Source organism: Heterodontus francisci, chromosome 14, assembly GCF_036365525.1.
Source record: "Heterodontus francisci isolate sHetFra1 chromosome 14, sHetFra1.hap1, whole genome shotgun sequence".
NCBI classification, from domain to species: domain Eukaryota; kingdom Metazoa; phylum Chordata; class Chondrichthyes; order Heterodontiformes; family Heterodontidae; genus Heterodontus; species Heterodontus francisci.
The window spans coordinates 105,467,373-105,484,152 of NC_090384.1; the positions used below are offsets into that span (position 1 = coordinate 105,467,373).

Here is a 16,780-nt window from a genome sequence, read left to right on the forward strand (position 1 = left end):
TAACCTACACATTCAGCACTCTGTAAAGAGTCAGGTTTAATCATTGAGAACAGATTAAGAGTGCAATGTAACATTTTGACGGCACTCAATCTATGTATCTGCTAAAGGAAAACAAGAGGACATAATTTCACATTAAACAAGGCTAGATCTAGGTGAGATATTAGAAGGTGCTTCTTCTCCCAGAGAATAATGGATCTCTATGTATGCCGACTGACCATCAACTTTCACCATTGGGCGGCAGGCAACCAGGGCACATGGAACCAAACCCCCACACATGGAGTTCACACCCTTAAAAGGAAGGCATGATAACAGAGAAGGTGTCCGGAATGAACGATGGAATGCTGCAGGAACACAAGTTTACAGCTGGAACATTATAAACAGGGACAGTTCTGACAGGTTACAAACAAAATTCTGTGTTTCATGGGATATAGTCAAAAATGGCAGAAGGGGGAGATCACCACTGGGAGAGAGAGAGGGAAAATCCCCAGTATTGGGGAGAACAGATAATCCCCAGTGTGGGGAAGGGGGTGGAAGCCACAGTTTGGGGGACAGAAGCCCCAGTATTGGGAGGGGGAAGAATCCTTACTATGGGGAGAGGGAAGAATCATTAGTGTGAGGGAGGGGTGGGGGAATGCCCAGAGTGGGACAAGGGGGATGCCCCACCTGTAGCTGATCTCAGCTCTGACATCCTCTTTTCTCAGTAGATAGAGGGAGACAGTTAATTGGTGAGTCACTCCTGCCTTAACACTGGGACTATGACCAGGATCAGGCTGACCTCCCCTTCCATCGGAGAGATATCAATGCAACATGGAAGCTCTGTACGATGGACGCAAATATTAATAGCTGCAGAGAATCCAACCCACCGTGAGTATTACATCCAGGAAGAATAGGTCCTTTCCTCCTGTTGGTTTCACTGGTAGGAATATAGAAACAGAAGGAGGCCATTCGGCCCCTCGGGCCTGTTCCACCTTCAATACGATAACTTCTGATCTGTATCTTAACTCCAGCTACCTGCCTTCGTTCCTTAGTCCTTAATACCCTGGTGTTGACCTTGAATGTAAACTTTAGTTTTTCACTTTGCAATGCAGATGTTTTGTGTTTAAAGCACTGCTCCAGTCAGTGCAATCATTTAGAATTAGGGTAAAACACTCGCCAAGAGATCACACACCTGTTGTCTGAGAGTCCTGCCCCCAAACATTGCAGTTAGATGGGCTCCTCTCTCCTTTATGCTCTTCCTGCTAAAGGGGACGTCACCTTGTGCTAGAGACAGAACCTTCCTCTGGGGTGCAGAAGGCAAGAGATGGTTAAGACAAGGAGGAGAGAAACAAGACAGAACAGATTTGGCAGCAGCGAGGATAAACCCAGAGAACCCGGTAATGCTGCTGGCAATGCAGGACCCACAGGCTGGCAAACCAATGGCAGCCATGCAACATAAAAGGACCAGTCTCAATGAAGGAGGCCGTAGGGCAAACATTAATCTTGCGGGCCTGGGCGGTAACCTGGCAGAGCAGATTGTCCATTCATTGCACTACCCGTAGGAACAGGAAGAGGCCATTCAGCCCCTTGACCCCGTTTACATACATAGGATTATATAGGATCTACAGCCCAGAAATAGGCCATTCAGCCCAACCAGTCCAAGCCAGCGTTAATGCTCCACCCAAGACTCCTCCCCTATTTTCTCATCTCAACCAATCAGCAGAACCCTCCAATCCCTTCGGCTCCATGTGTTTATCGAGTTTATCAGTAAATGTATCTACACTATTCACCTCAACTACTCCCTGTATGGTAGCGAGTTCCACATTCTCACCACTCTCTGGGTAAAGAAGTTTCTTCTGAATTTCCTGTTTGAGCTCTTGGTGACTCTTATATTGATGTCTCGAGTTTTGCTCATCCCGACAAGAGGAAACACTCTCACTGTGTCTACTCTATCAAAACCTTTCATAATTTTAAAGACCTTTAAGAGAAAAGAGACACAGCTTGTTCATCCTCTCGTGATAGGTACAACCCCACATTTCCGCTAGCATATTTGTAAATCCTTTTTGCACTTTCTCCAGTGTCTCTATATCCTTTATATAACACGACGACTTGAAATGTCCGCAGTCCTCCAGATGTGGTCCGTTGAAGATTCGATACAGGTTTAGCAAAATTTCTTTACTTTTCAATTCTATGCCTCTGGAAATAAACTCTATTCAATTCAATTCAATGGCTGATCTCTATCTCAACATTATTTTAAGGTTATGTCCCCTTGTTCTAGAAATAGTTTCTCTCTATCTACCCTATTGAATTCTTTTATCCTCTTACCTTTCAGTTAGGTCACCCCTTAATTCTCCATACCTAAGTGAATACAACACTAATCCATGCAACTCTGCCTCATAGCTTTAATCTCGAAGGCCTGTTATCATTCTGGTGAATCTGCGCTGCATCCCCTCCAAGGCCAGTATATCCTTCCTGAGGTGTAGTGCCCAATTATTCCAGGAACTCAGCCCATTTTCATCCCTTTGATTTCAACAGAATAGAAATCAGATGACTGATCCACCCAACTCTGCCAGATTCTTGCCCAGGCATTGAAAACGAAAATTTACCCCAGCTCCCCCCACCCCACCCCCATCAAGAGGGGAACATGCAGAAACAGCAGCATTCCTTGAAGTTAGCAACATTCCGTAGAATCATCACACCACACTTCCCCATCTACTTCTTCAACATTAACCTCCTAAATTTGTGACCTCTACCAACTGGAAGGACAAGGGCAGCAGATGCATGGGAACTCCACCACCTGCAAGTTCCCATCCAAGTCACATACCATCCTGCCTTGGAACTATATCGCCGTTCCTTCACTGTCACTGGGTCAAAATCCTGGAACTCCCTTCCTAACAGCACTGTGGGTGTACCTACCCCACATGGACTGCAGCTGTTCAAGAAGGCAGCTCACCATCACCTTCTCAAGGGCAATTAGGGATGGGCAATAAATGCTGGCATAGCCAGCGACACCCACATCCCGAAACTTAATTTTAAAAAATGGATACGGCTTGTTTTTATTTCAATGTAACTGCACAATGATGTTTCTGGAATAGCTTGTTCACATTCTAACGCAACTGGACAACACCCAACATGGATATTAACCTCCCATTAAACACAAATGACGGATTGACAGAAGCATGCAGTTCCCCTTCACACTGACAGTATTACTCAACTAAAGGCCCATGTTAACCTTCAAGAACAGCAGCAGCAGAATCAAAAATGCAACAAAGATGATATTTACAGTCCGGCCAGCCATTCCTACAAGAGATGCCTTCTGACCCTGTGCATTCCATCCACTCATTCCTGCAGTTACAGGACAGAAAGCAAATGCTTCAATACTTGTCCAGTCTATTACTTCAGTCACGAGGAGAGACTGGAGAAGCTGGAGTTCTCCTTAAAACACAGAAGGTTGAGGAGATTTAATTGAGTTGTTCAAAATTATGAAAAGTTTTAAGAGAGTAAATAAGTAGAAACTGTTTCCACTGGTAGAATGGTCGTTGACCAGAGGGCACTGATTTAAAGTCATTGGCAAAAGAACCAGAGATGAACTGAGGAGAGTCTATGCATCAAGTTGTGATGATCTGGAACGCGCTGCCTGAAAGGGTGGTGAAAGCAGATTCAACAGTAACTTACAAAAGGGAATTGGAAAAATACTTGAAAGGAAAAATTCTACAGGACTATGGGGAAAGAGGAAGGGAGTGGGATTAATTGGATAGCTCTTTCAGAGACCCAGCACCGGCACGATGGGCCGAATAGCCTCCTTCTGAGCTTTTGTTGTTTTGTGATTCCATGAAATGCACAGAGTTGGAGTCAAAGTGACTTTTTCAGCACTCAGTTAACCACACAGTAAATAAATTGATTAGTAAGAAGTGAAGGATGCAGGCCAGGTCAGGGCAAAGGAGAGGGGAGGAGAAGAGAGGAGAGGTGAAGAGCGAGCGAGAGTGAGGAGGAAAGAGAGAGGAGACAGCAGTTTGTTACCTGATCGAGCTTTTCTTCCAGACGCTGAAGGCGTTGGAGAACGCCAGAAAGTGCAAAGGCAGAGTGAGGGGACACAGTCAGACGTTTGGAAGCCCCTGCCTGACTCTCAGCTTTCTTAATGTATTTTGCTTCTCTGATTACTTGCTCAGCATTGGCCACTAGATCAGACTACAAAAAAAAAGGACAGCAGAACTAACCCGTGAGAAGTAACTAAACCTATAATGAAACCTACAGTAAAACAAGTAGATATGAACGTACACTAGCCGATCTCCTGTGGCACACAAGGGATCAGGACCAATGTGTAGTCTTCAGGTGAAACAGCATTAGAGGCAGTAGATAACTGGACTAGGGCAGGTCAACATATTTCATTTGTCATTTTAAAGTCATAAGCTCCCGTCTTTATTTTCAGTGTTTCTGTTATAAATTTTCATGTCCACATTTATAATGCAAACTGTCCATTCAACCTGGTGTTACTTGTACATTCAGCCTCCTGCCAATGATGGCAATACACTGCTGCCTCCACTGGCAGGAAAGTGTAATTACAGTGTGACTGGTTTACATTGGAAGTTCCTATTATAAATGTAGGAATAGGAATTTATTATGGGAAAATTATGTGCAGACATAAGGGAATTTCCTGTGGTAATTATGGCCAAAATTGCACCCCAAATTCTGCCAGTCAATTTATGCCGAAACCTTCTGCCAATCTGATTCGTCCACGCCAGAATATAATAAACAGTGTAAGAAATTGAGGCCGAGGAAAGTGCGGAACTCATTATGTACTCCTGCCTTAAGTGTAAAAGTGAAAGATTTAAACCATCTAACCATCATTCATGCACATTAAGCACAGCATGTTTATACATCTGCAGTCTGGGAAGCATTTCAATTTTTAATGTGACTTAAAACGTAAAAATACTTTGAAGGAAATAGAAGTTCAGAGCAGGTCTCAGTGAGGAGAAATGACAAAAACTGCTTAAAAATTGGTTGACTCCTGTTGCACCTAAATTCTGGGTTTAATTGTATCACCCATTTTGAACCAGTGTAATTGCAGGAAATTTGCATGTCACAGAGGAAAGATGACAGAACGGGACTGCACTTTGTCGCCTCATCGAGTCTTTCTTATTCCCGTCTATCCTTCATGGGCCAAAGTATTCACAGGCGTGAACAGTGTCCTGCAAACAAAGCAGAATGCTTCCACTGTAAGAAAATAGGGCACTTTGGCAAAATGTGCCAAACTAAAATCTCTACTCCCACAAGTGCAAAAGAAAAAGCATTCAAGAATAGAGTGGTTAATGAAGTTAAACAAAACCCTTCAGAAGAACAACCAAAACACTTTCGTGGTGAGATCAATGATCCTAATCAGGCATTTTGGTGCAAACATATGTGTCCATGGACATATCACTAATTTTAAACTCAACACCAGAGCATGTGCAACGGTCTTATCAGACAAAGAACCATGGTTATCAGCACATTTTCTGCAACCAACGGAAACCCAGTTCCAAGGCCCAGGAGGGGTTGAGCTCGAAGTAAAGGAGAAGCTACAGGGAACACTCCAGTACAAGGGAAAGCAAATATTAGAAATTTGCATGTTCTGAAGAATCAGGAATTCTCTCTCAATTAGAAGAGCTTGTGTTGACCTTCATCGTATTAAGAAAGTGGAAGAAGTTAAGCAACAAGAATCCAGGAGTCACTTCCAACAGGAATTCCCAAAATCGTTTGCTGGTCTAGGCATACTGAAGACCGAATATAGTATTATATTGAGAAAAGATGCTAAACCAGTTTGTCTTTCCATGCCTAGGAAGATTCCACACCCACTAATGAAGCAAGTCATCATTGGCTGTCCCTTGATTCAAGGATGACGTCTACTCCAGGTCGCGGGTTTCTGCCATGGGGCTTCATGGGACTGACCAGGCTGATTCTCGACCCGAAGATCTTTGGGTACACGGGGCAGGGCATCCCACGAGGTAGTGGGATCCGGAGTGCAGGATTTGCTTCCTTTTCTTTCCTTCTCTGCCGCTGCTTTGCCTCATTATTAAGGCATTTGGACTCAAAGCATGATGCAGCTTGATGGACAAGGTGTTGCCATTTTGAACGATTGGTAGCAAGCTCCTCCCAGTCATTAATGTCAATGCTGCCATACTTCAAAGAGAGCTTCAGAGTGTTTTCTTTGTCCTTCCCTGGAAGGCTGACCATTTGAGAGTTGAGGAAACAGGATCTGGCGGAGGAGATGGTTTTCAGCCATCCAGACACAGTGTCCGAACGATCAAAGTGGTTTTGCGTGAGTGCTTGTGGAGCTGACTTGAAGGAGGACACTAGCATTTATTCGACAGTCCTCCCATTGAATCCAGAGGATGTGGCGGGGCATTGCCGATGGAATTTCTTTAGCGCTCTTATGTGTCACTGGTACACAGTCCAGGTCTCACTGCAGTACAGGAGTGTGGCGACAACAACTGCTCTGTACACTAGGACTTTTGTTGACTTGCAGAAGTCTTTGTTGTCAAACACTCGCTGCCGTAGTTTGTAGAAGGCTGACCTGGCACAGCTGATCCAGTGTTGGATCCCTCGTCAATGGTGGCCTTTTGAGAGAGGTGGCTGACAAGGTACGGGAAGCGCTCAACTTGTTCCAAAGTCTCTCCTTCAACATATATGGGAGGTGGAATATTTGGCTGACCAGGTGTGGGTTGATATGTGTTTTGTTTTGGCAACATTCGAGGACAGGCCGAGTCTCCTGTATGCAGAATTGAAGAGCTCGAGAGCAGCTTGCAAATCTGGTGTAGAGTGGGCAATAACACTGCAGTGATCCCCAAGCTGTAGATTATGTAAGTCTATGGTGGTCAGTTTAGTTTTGGCACGAAGATGACTAAAGTTAAAGTGTTTTCCATCTAGGTGGTATTTAATACTCAAACCAGAGGGCAGCTGATCTTTCAAGAGGTGAATAGCCACTGTCAGGTAGATTGTAAATAGTATGGGGGCTATCACACAGCCTTGCTTGACTCCAGTCCAGATTTTGAAGGCATCTGTTTCAGATCTTCCACTCAAAACAGCTGCAGTCATATCATCATGGAGCAATTGCAGGATTGTGATGAAGTTTCTTGGAAATGCAAGCAAGTCCAACATCATCTAGAAGACATGACCAGGATGGGAGTCATTTCTCCTGTTACTGAACCTACAGAGCGGTGTTCAGGAATGGTTCTAGTTCCTAAACCTAACAGTGATGTTTGTATTTGTGTAGACTTAACCTAATAAGGCTGTGGCACGAGAAGTCCAACTGATGTCCTCAGTGGACGAAAGCTTGGCCAAGTTATCCAAAAGTAACATCTTCATGAAACTTGATGCGAATAGTGGCTTTTGGCAAGTTTCCATTGGATAAGAAGTCAAGGTTATTGACAAGATTCATTACTCCATTTGGAAGAATTTGTTTTAACTGTATACCATTTGACATCAAGTCAGCACTGAAAATATTCCAGAGAACTATGTAGAATATTCTCGAGGGCCTTAAAGGTACAATATGTCATATGGACGAGATCTTAGTTCATGGAGAGTCCAGTGGAGAACATGATGTGAGGGTTAGAGCAATTTTGAATCATCTGCAGGATGGAGGCCTAGCACTTAATGAGAAGTGCAAGTTTTCAAAAACATCCATTTGTTTTTTAGGACACATTGTCAGCAGTAGTGGCATAATGGCAGACCTGCAAAAGATGAGAGCCATTAGCGAATTTCTATTCCTACTTCGGTCCAACAAATTTATCAGGTGCAGATGCAAAATGAAGAATGTATCTATGTCCACCAATATTGTGAGCAAGTCTGGGCTGCAGCAGAGTCCCAGTGGTAAGAGGATGAAAATCTTCTTCGAACACAGAAGACACTTTACCATAGTGGATGATTTGCTGGTATATGATGAGAGATTGGTGATTCCAGAGTCACTCCGAGTAGAGATCTTGGAGAAAATACAGCAGGGTCATATGGGCATAACTAAATGTAGAGCATGGGTTCAGGCATCTGTGTGGTGGCCAAGAGTAGCAATAAATATAGAAGAAATGATTTCAAATCGTCATTTATGTGCAGTTCACAGACAGAATCAGAGAGAACCTCGTATCTCGACCCAATTCCCAACCTGACCATGGGAATGCTTGGCGATGGATCTATTCATCTTTGATGGAAAATCCTATCTAATTGTAGTTGATTACTTTTCAAGATGGATCAAGGTTAAACGTATGTACACAACAACAACTGAAGCAGTCATTAGAGTGTTACAAAAATCTTCGCAACACATGGTATACCTGATCAGACAGTGTCCGATAATGGGCCACAACTTGCAAATGAAAACTTTGCAGAAATCAGTGGATTTGTACATGTTTCCCAAGGTATCCATAATCTGACAGAGAAGCTGGGTAAGCAGTAAAAACTATTATAGCGCTGCTAAAGAAAAATCAAGACTTCCAATCAGCACTTCTGAATTACAGAACTAATCCATCGTTATACGGATTAGCACCATCCGAAAGGCTAATGCAAAGGAAACTTAGGACGCAAACTCCAATTTTGCCGAAGAAATTACTTGCAGGGATACAAATCCAGGATTATCAGAACGTTCAAGACAGAGAAGAGACTAATCGGAAGAAACAAGCCTAGAACTATAACAGGAAATAACATACCAAGAACCTACCAAAGTTATCAGAAGGGCAAAAGGTGTGGGTACGGGGCCAAAGCAGAGAAGGAGTAATTCTTCAGAGACAGGAGAATCAACAGCAATCATATTTACTAAGAGCTTCGGAAGGTATAATGCGAAGAAACACAAGGAACCTTATTCCTTGACATCAAAGGTGTCAATCAGTCATACATTTGGATAAATCAGATGCCGAACCTGAAATTCAGAAAGCTCAGGATACTACAAACCTCAATGAAGGCTGTCAAATAACAAGAGTTCAGAGAAAGACTAGCAATCTTGCGCATCTGATGTCAACGCATTCAGGGAGAGTTGTGAAGCCTCCTGATTGACTGAATCTATGAAGTCACAGACTTTGACGGAAGATGGGGTAGTATGTAAATAAAAAAGTGAACGTATGTAAATATGTTGGGGTAAATACTTGGGGGGCGGGGAGGGAGAATGTAGTATAAGAGTCTGAGAGGGTTAAGTAAAGAATGCCTCCGATCATGATGATGTAAGAGATCATGTGAGAGTGTATGAAACACAAAAGGTTAGCATGCAGGTGGTTGATGGGTGGTTGATGGTCGGCACAGACTCGGTGGGCCGAAGGGCCTGTTTCCGTGCTGTATCTCTCTATGACTCTAGGTGCAGTAAGTAATTAGGAAGGCAAATGGAATTTTGGCCTTTATTGCTAGGGGGTTAGAGTTTGAAAATAGGGAACTCGTTACAACTGTACAGGGTGTTGCTGAGGCTGCACCTGGAGTACTGTGTACAGTTTTGGTCCCTGTATTTGAAGAAGGATATACTAGCATTGGAGGCAGTTCAGAAAAGGTTCACTAGGCTGATTCCTGGGATGAAGGGGTTGTCTTATCAAGAACGGCTAAACAGGTTAGGCCTTTATTCATTGGAGTTTAGAAGAATGAGAGGTGATCTTATAGAAACATATAAGATTCTAAGGGGGTTTGACAGGGTAGATGTTGAGAATATGTTTCCACTGGTGGGGGAATCATGAACTAGGGGACATAGTTACAGAATAAGGGGGCACACATTTAAAACTGAGATGCGAAGAGGGTGGTGAATCTCTGGAATTCTCTACCTCAGAGAGTTGTGGAGGCTAGGTCACTAAATGTATTTGAGGAGGAGGTAGATAGATTTTTGAAATCTCGGGGAGTCGAGGGTTTGGCGGAGCAGGCCTGAAAGAGGAGTTGAGGCCCGGGACAGATCAGTCATGATCTTATTGAATGGCAGGGCAGGCTTGAGGGGCTGAATGGCCTACTCCTGCTCCTATTTCTTATGAGACGTGAAGCCCGATGCAGCCTGTTTTGAAGGAGTCACACAGACTAATGTGAAGATGTACATAGTTGTACAATAATAAGTATTAATGTTTTATCTACTCTAGACTGCAGAATCTCTCAAAGCTAGACTAACAAAGGTGGCAGCGTACCAAACAAACATACAACAAAAGGTACTAGAAGGCCAATGATAATTGGACTGAAATGTGCAGATCTAATTCAATGTCTGTTTTAAAAATTCAGATGTTCCAATATTTATAATTCCATTATAAGTCCACATTTCTAATGCAAATTACCTTGTAGACATATCATGCTGTAATTATACACTCCTGCCTTTGCTGATTCTTTCACTGAGGAGGAAAGGGTGACATAGATAGTTCCTATTGCAGAAGAATTTATAATCAAAAAGTTGGCAGGAAGGGGACTTCAGTATATGACCAGTCCTAAAGCTCTTGCATTTAATGTTAGATCAACGTTACCTCATTCAAGACCCTTAATCACTGCGGAAAAGATCATTTTGATTTAGTCTGGCCCATCCCTTCAAAATTTGAAACCCGTCTTTATCAAATCATCCTGTAATCTCTTCTGCTCTAATGAAAATGCTCCCAAATTTTTCATTTTGGACTGCTATATGCTATTCCACTTTTAAATTTCTTTTCTACGCAACTTGCCTCCACACCCCCAATTCAATTTTCTGACAAGTCCAGTCATGATTAAAAGCTATTCCCAGTGAGATGTACTTTAAACTTTGCATCGTGTTGTCAGTGTTGAGTTGTAATGTTGATAGCGACGTACTCATTCGCTTTCTCACGGTTAATAACACATCACAAACTGGTTACTCTTCGTACCTTCCTTGTTCGTGAACAGAGGACAGCCTCAGTTTGGTCCTCAGGCTTAAAATAGCGAGGGTTTGTGTAACCCTTAGGAGACAGGGGCCGTGGCGGTTTTGTTACACAGGAAGGCACTGGTATCTGTGTGTCATATAACAGACAGGAGAAATGAAGAAACATCAAGAAAGGAGGGAAAACAAGAGAGAGTCGGAGACATTTATTATTGTGAGCAAAGTTAAAAAGATATCAGCATCAAAGGATAAAAGCACTGAGATGTCAGTGTGTCCAAGCTTGGCATCCATTGGTCCAATAGATAGGTTCCTTGGCATGTCAGGGAGGTCACTCAATGTGTAAACACGCACCTACTGTGTTTTTTCACCTCCGTAACATCACCCGACTCCGCCCCGCCTCAGGTTATCTGCTGCTGAAACCCTCATCCATTCCTTTGGTACCTCCAGACTCGACGATTCCAATATTCTCCTGGCCAACCTCCCATCTTCTACCCTCTTATAAACCTCAGCTCATCCAAAACTCTACTGCCCTTATCCTATACCGCACTAAGTCCCATTCATCCAACACCCCAAGTGCTCGCCGACTTACACTGGTTCCTGGCTCAGGAATGTCTTGATTTTAAAATTCTCACCCTTGTTTTCAAATCCCTCCATGGCCTCGCCCTCTCCCTATCTCTGTAACCTCCTCCAGCCCCACAACCCTCTGAGATCTCTGCACTCTTCTAATTCTGGCCTCTTAAGCATCTCTGATTTCCTCTTTACCTCTCACATCCCCTCTAAGATGCTCCCTAAAACCTACCACTTTGACCAAACTCTTTAGTCAGTAGTACTATCTCCTTATGTGGCTTGGTATCAAATTTTGTCGAGTAACATTTCTATAATGTGCTGTGGAAAGATTTCACTGTAGTAAAGGTGCTAGGGATGGGTAACAAATGCTGGCCTTGCCAGCGGCGCTCACATCCCAAGAAAGAATGAAGAAAACGGTGTTGTTGTTATGTTACCATTAATTCCCATCTATCGCAAACCTGCAGATACTAACAGATCTTGGAGCACTGATTAATGGTTTATCCACTCGTGAGGCAAAGCATTAACCAAACAGAATTCAAACAACAAACCAACTAATGAGAGAGATTAGAGGTTAAGCTTTAGTTCCGCACAACCCCCCCCGTCCCACATCCCCCTGCCCCCCACTTCCCAGCCTCAACCCATCTGCCACCAAACTGTTCATCCAGGTCTTTTTCACCTCCGGACTCAACAACTTCAACACTCACCTGGCTGACCTACCACTCTCTGCCTTTGGTACAGCAGTAAATGCCAGCCTAACCAGCAATGCCCGCATCCTGAAGAATGATTATAAAGAAAGATCATGCCCCTCTCTATCTCTATCCTCCTCCAACCCTATACTCCATCTCCTAAACTTTGCATTCCTGTCATTTCAGCCATGTCTTCAACCATTTCTGACCCCTTTACCCACCAAGACCCCACGCTCTGAAATTCCCTCCCTAAAGCCCACTACCTCTCCAAACTCTTTACGTCCCCCCTTAAATCCCACCCATTTGACCATGTGTTTGGTTACCCCTTCTATTCTTTCCTTCTTTGGCATGACACCCAGTTATCTTAGGTGTCAGTTGTGGCTCAGTAGGTAGCACTCTTGGATACGAGTCAGAATGCGCAGGTTCAAGTCCCACTCCAGAGATGTGAATGCATACGTAGGCTGACACTCCAGTGCAGTACTGAGGGTGTTGGAGGTGCACTGTCAGAGGTGCCGTCTTTTGGATGAGATATTAAACTGAGACACCATCTGCCCTCCGAGGTGGATGTAAAAGATCCCTTGGCCCTATTTCGAAAAAGAGCAGGGAGTCCTCCCGGTGTCCTGGTCAATATTTGTCCCTCATCGAACATCACTAAAAACAGACCAACTGGTCATTATCACTGTTTGCTGTGCAAACTTGCTGCAATGTTTTCTTCATTGGCTGTAAACTGATTTGGGACACCTTGAGGTTGTGAAAGGTGCTATAGAAATGTTAGTCTGTCTCTGTTTGCAAATGTGGAGTTTTCTCCCGATTCAGTGATCCTCTTAATTATTTTGCAACATTGCATCCAATCAAATTCTGAAATATAATTAATACCTCCTAACAGTGAAGAACATTAACACAAACAAGAAATGCTGGAAATACTCAGCAGGTCTGGCAGCATCTGTGGACAGAGAAGCAGAGTTAACGTTTGATGAAGGGTCACTGACCTGAAACGTTAACTCTGCTTCTCTCTCCACAGATGCTGCCAAACCTGCTGAGTATTTCCAGCATTTCTTGTTTTTATTTCAGATTTCCAGCATCTGCAGTGTTTTGCTTTTATTTTAGTGAAGAACATTAATTTCCTTAATAATCACAGTAGTTACCGTTGTAATGTCGGAACAATCTTATGCAGATTTCCTATTTGTTGTGCATACATCAGAAACTGAGAAGTTTGCACACTTTAATTTTATTGTGGGTGAAATAAAATAGATTTCCACTCACACCTGTACAGCACCCAGAGATTGACCAATGGGATTCCACTCACACCTGTACAGCACCCAGAGACTGACCAATGGGACTCCACTCACACCTGTACAGCACCCAGAGACTGACCAATGGGACTCCACTCACACCTGTACAGCACCCAGAGATTGACCAATGGGATTCCACTCACACCTGTACAGCACCCAGAGATTGACCAATGGGATTCCACTCACACCTGTACAGCACCCAGCGACTGACCAATGGGGCTCCACTCACACCTGTACAGCACCCAGAGATTGACCAATGGGACTCCACTCACACCTGTACAGCACCCAGAGATTGACCAATGGGATTCCACTCACGCCTGCACAGCACCCAGAGACTGACCAATGGGATTCCACTCACACCTGTACAGCACCCAGAGATTGACCAATGGGATTCCACTCACACCTGCACAGCACCCAGCGACTGACCAATGGGATTCCACTCACACCTGTACAGCACCCAGAGATTGACCAATGGGACTCCACTCACACCTGTACAGCACCCAGAGATTGACCAATGGGATTCCACTCACACCTGTACAGCACCCAGAGATTGACCAATGGGATTCCACTCACACCTGCACAGCACCCAGAGATTGACCAATGGGATTCCACTCACACCTGTACAGCATCCAGAGACTGACCAATGGTATCCCACTCACAGTTGTACAGCACCCAGAGATTGACCAATGGTATCCCACTCACAGTTGTACAGCACCCAGAGATTGACCAATGGTATCCCACTCACAGTTGGACAGTGCTCCAAACCGAGGACCAGCACATCTATTTCTCACCTGCCTCCTGAGTGAGGAACTTGGTGCATTCTCTTCAAACTTTGCCAATAACTGTGTTGCCATGGACTTCACTTTGTTTTGGTTCCCGGTATCTTTCGTCTCATTCCCATCACTTCTGGTATTCACAGCCTGCTTGGAGAAACCAGACTAGTGTGAAACACAATCAGAGCACAACATCTGGACTCCCCCAAAACCTCACCACAAACTGGCAGAGAGCCACCAGCAAGGCAGGAATGTCAGGAAAATATAGAAATGTAGGATCACAGAAAGCTGAAACTGAAACAGCACCAGTTTGCATTTATATAGCACCTTTAATATAGCAAAAGGTCCCAAGTTGCTCCACAGGAGCTATTATCAAACAAGGAAGCCACATTTCCTGACAGTGGGGATGATTCCCTGTCTAAGTGCCAGCAGCATCCGGCGTCACTCGGAACATTAAGGATGACGGCATCTTCCTGCCCGATGCCCCTCGTCAACTCCCAGCTCACCCTCATGCTGCTATCTGGATGGATGTTCAAGCTGCTGATGGTGTGACCATGGACCTCCTGCTTCTCACCCCACACCCCCCCCCACTTCCCTCACCCCAACCCTCCACTTCTGATTCCCTGCTTTCAGACACCCAAGAACTGCTGCCTGCCCAGCCACAGGAACTCCAGGAGGAGGGAGAGAGAGAGAGAAAAGCACCACAGCACTGATGAAGAGGCCCCATCACTTGATGTGACACTTGCAGCCACCAGTTCAGACACTGGCACTGCATGTGCTTTGGAGGCTGGTATAGCGTTGGGACCAGAACACAGTGAATCACCAGGCACAGAGTGCATTGCAGCCATGACACGGTGAAAGCAATGTTAGTTTGCCAGCTCACTGGAGGGCAAGGTCACAGACAAGTACTGCAGCAGAGGACACAGATGAGCACCTCGATGGGACAGCATTGAATGGGCATGCATACTGATATAATGGGAACATTGCCTGGCCTGCCACTGTCGAGGAGCAGGGAGGAGTTCAGCTCCTACTTGGCAGAGGACATAGCACAGAGCTGCCCCACCCCACAGCCTCTGCTCCATCTCCCGATTGTGCTGCAGACCCAGAGACACTGTCACTGCTGCCCCCATACCTATTGCAGCCTTTGTGTGGTTAGGTCACCTCCTCCTCTGCCCTGCCTGTGAGAATATGGAAACACTCCCTGGCAAATGTACCCAAACACCTGCAAAAACACTCCACAGTACTTTCAGACATTTTCCAAGAAAAAAAGTTCCATAAATTTAACTCATCTGCAATCAGGATGCTTGGTTATAAAATAACACTAGTACACTTGCTGCTTTCTGCCTCGTTTCTCATTACCGAACAACACGGGAATCGCCAAGACCTGAATTTCCCAATTCTGGTATCCTGGTGTCACATTAGCTGATGTGCTGTATGATATCAGGCTAGCATCGTTTCCACATGTTCTGGTACACTCAGGGACACAGCCGTGTGCACCAATATCCCTGGAAACCCAAAGCAACGCTACACAAATGGATTTCTCACCCTTTGGCTTATAAAGACAACCAATAAGTGGAGGATGTTTCCTGCAGACAACATCAATGTCTCCAATGAAAGACTTGACTTGCCCAGGAAGGGAATGATTGCACCTTGTGCGATACAAAGGGAGATCTGCTTTTCTAACACAATATCCCAACTATCCCACTAACCTCCTGTGACAGCAAGAGGGCCTTCTTCCTCCTCTTGCTTGTGGTATCATTATCTTCACTTTTTTTCTCTTGCTGAAAGGGAAGATGAACATTAAGACACACACATCATACGGGAGGGTGAACATGCTGATATCTTCACTAATATACTGTGACTCAGCTTCTATGAAAAAAAACAACACGTCAGTGTCTGTTTACAACCTTAGATGTTTACAGTTCCAGAAGGATGTCAGTCAGCCCATCCTTTCTATGCTGGCTCTCTGTTAGAGCAATCCCAAATAAATCCCACTGCCCTACTCACTCCCCATATCCCTGTATCAATCCTAAACTAATCCCACTGCCCCACTCTCTCCCCATATCCCTGTGTCAATCCCAAACTAATCCCACTGCCCCACTCACTCCCCATATCCCTGTATCAATCCCAAACTAATCCCACTGCCCCACTCTCTCCCCATATCCCTGTGTCAATCCCAAACTAATCCCACTGCCCCACTCTCTCCCCATATCCCTGTCAATCCCAAACTAATCCCACTGCCCCACTCTCTCCCCATATCCCTGTATCAATCCCAAACAAATCCCACTGCCCCACTCTCTCCCCATATCCTGTGTCAATCCCAAGATAATCCCACTGCCCCACTCTCTCTCCATATCCCTGTGTCAATCCCAAACTAATTACACTGCCCCACTCTCTCCCCATATCCCTGTGTCAATCCCAAACTAATCCCACTGCCCCACTCTCTCCCCATAGCCCTGTATCATTCCCAACTAATCCCACTCTCCCCATAGCCCTGTATCAATTCCAAACGAAGCTCACTGTCTGTTCTCTCTCCCCATTCCCTTGCATTAATCCCAAACTAACCCCACTATCCCCTATTTCTCCCCAAAGTTGTTCTTATGTCTCCTCTGCTGCTGTGCAACTATTCCAGGAGTCTATTACATAGAATGCACAGCACAGAAACAGGCCATTCGGCCCATCTGCTCCATG

At 44.7% G+C, this 16,780-nt stretch overlaps 1 protein-coding gene across 8 annotated transcripts in view; it reads right to left on the minus strand.

Annotated features, from left to right (window-relative positions):
• The window catches only part of LOC137377198 (F-actin-monooxygenase mical2-like), a 324,020-nt gene that overhangs the window by 131,164 nt on the left and 176,076 nt on the right, over positions 1 to 16,780 (minus strand). For 6 of the 8 annotated variants that reach the window (XM_068046680.1, XM_068046684.1, XM_068046686.1 and 3 more), the window contains exons 15-16: positions 15,799 to 15,870; positions 14,108 to 14,239 (exon numbers count right to left, since the gene is read on the minus strand). In XM_068046680.1, coding sequence (XP_067902781.1) covers positions 14,108 to 14,239; positions 15,799 to 15,870 — 204 coding nt within the window. Of the gene's footprint in view, positions 1 to 1,168; positions 1,280 to 3,996; positions 4,165 to 10,778; positions 10,902 to 14,107; positions 14,240 to 15,798; positions 15,871 to 16,780 lie in introns of all 8 variants that reach the window. The other 2 variants (XM_068046689.1, XM_068046687.1) reach the window with 2 other exon arrangements.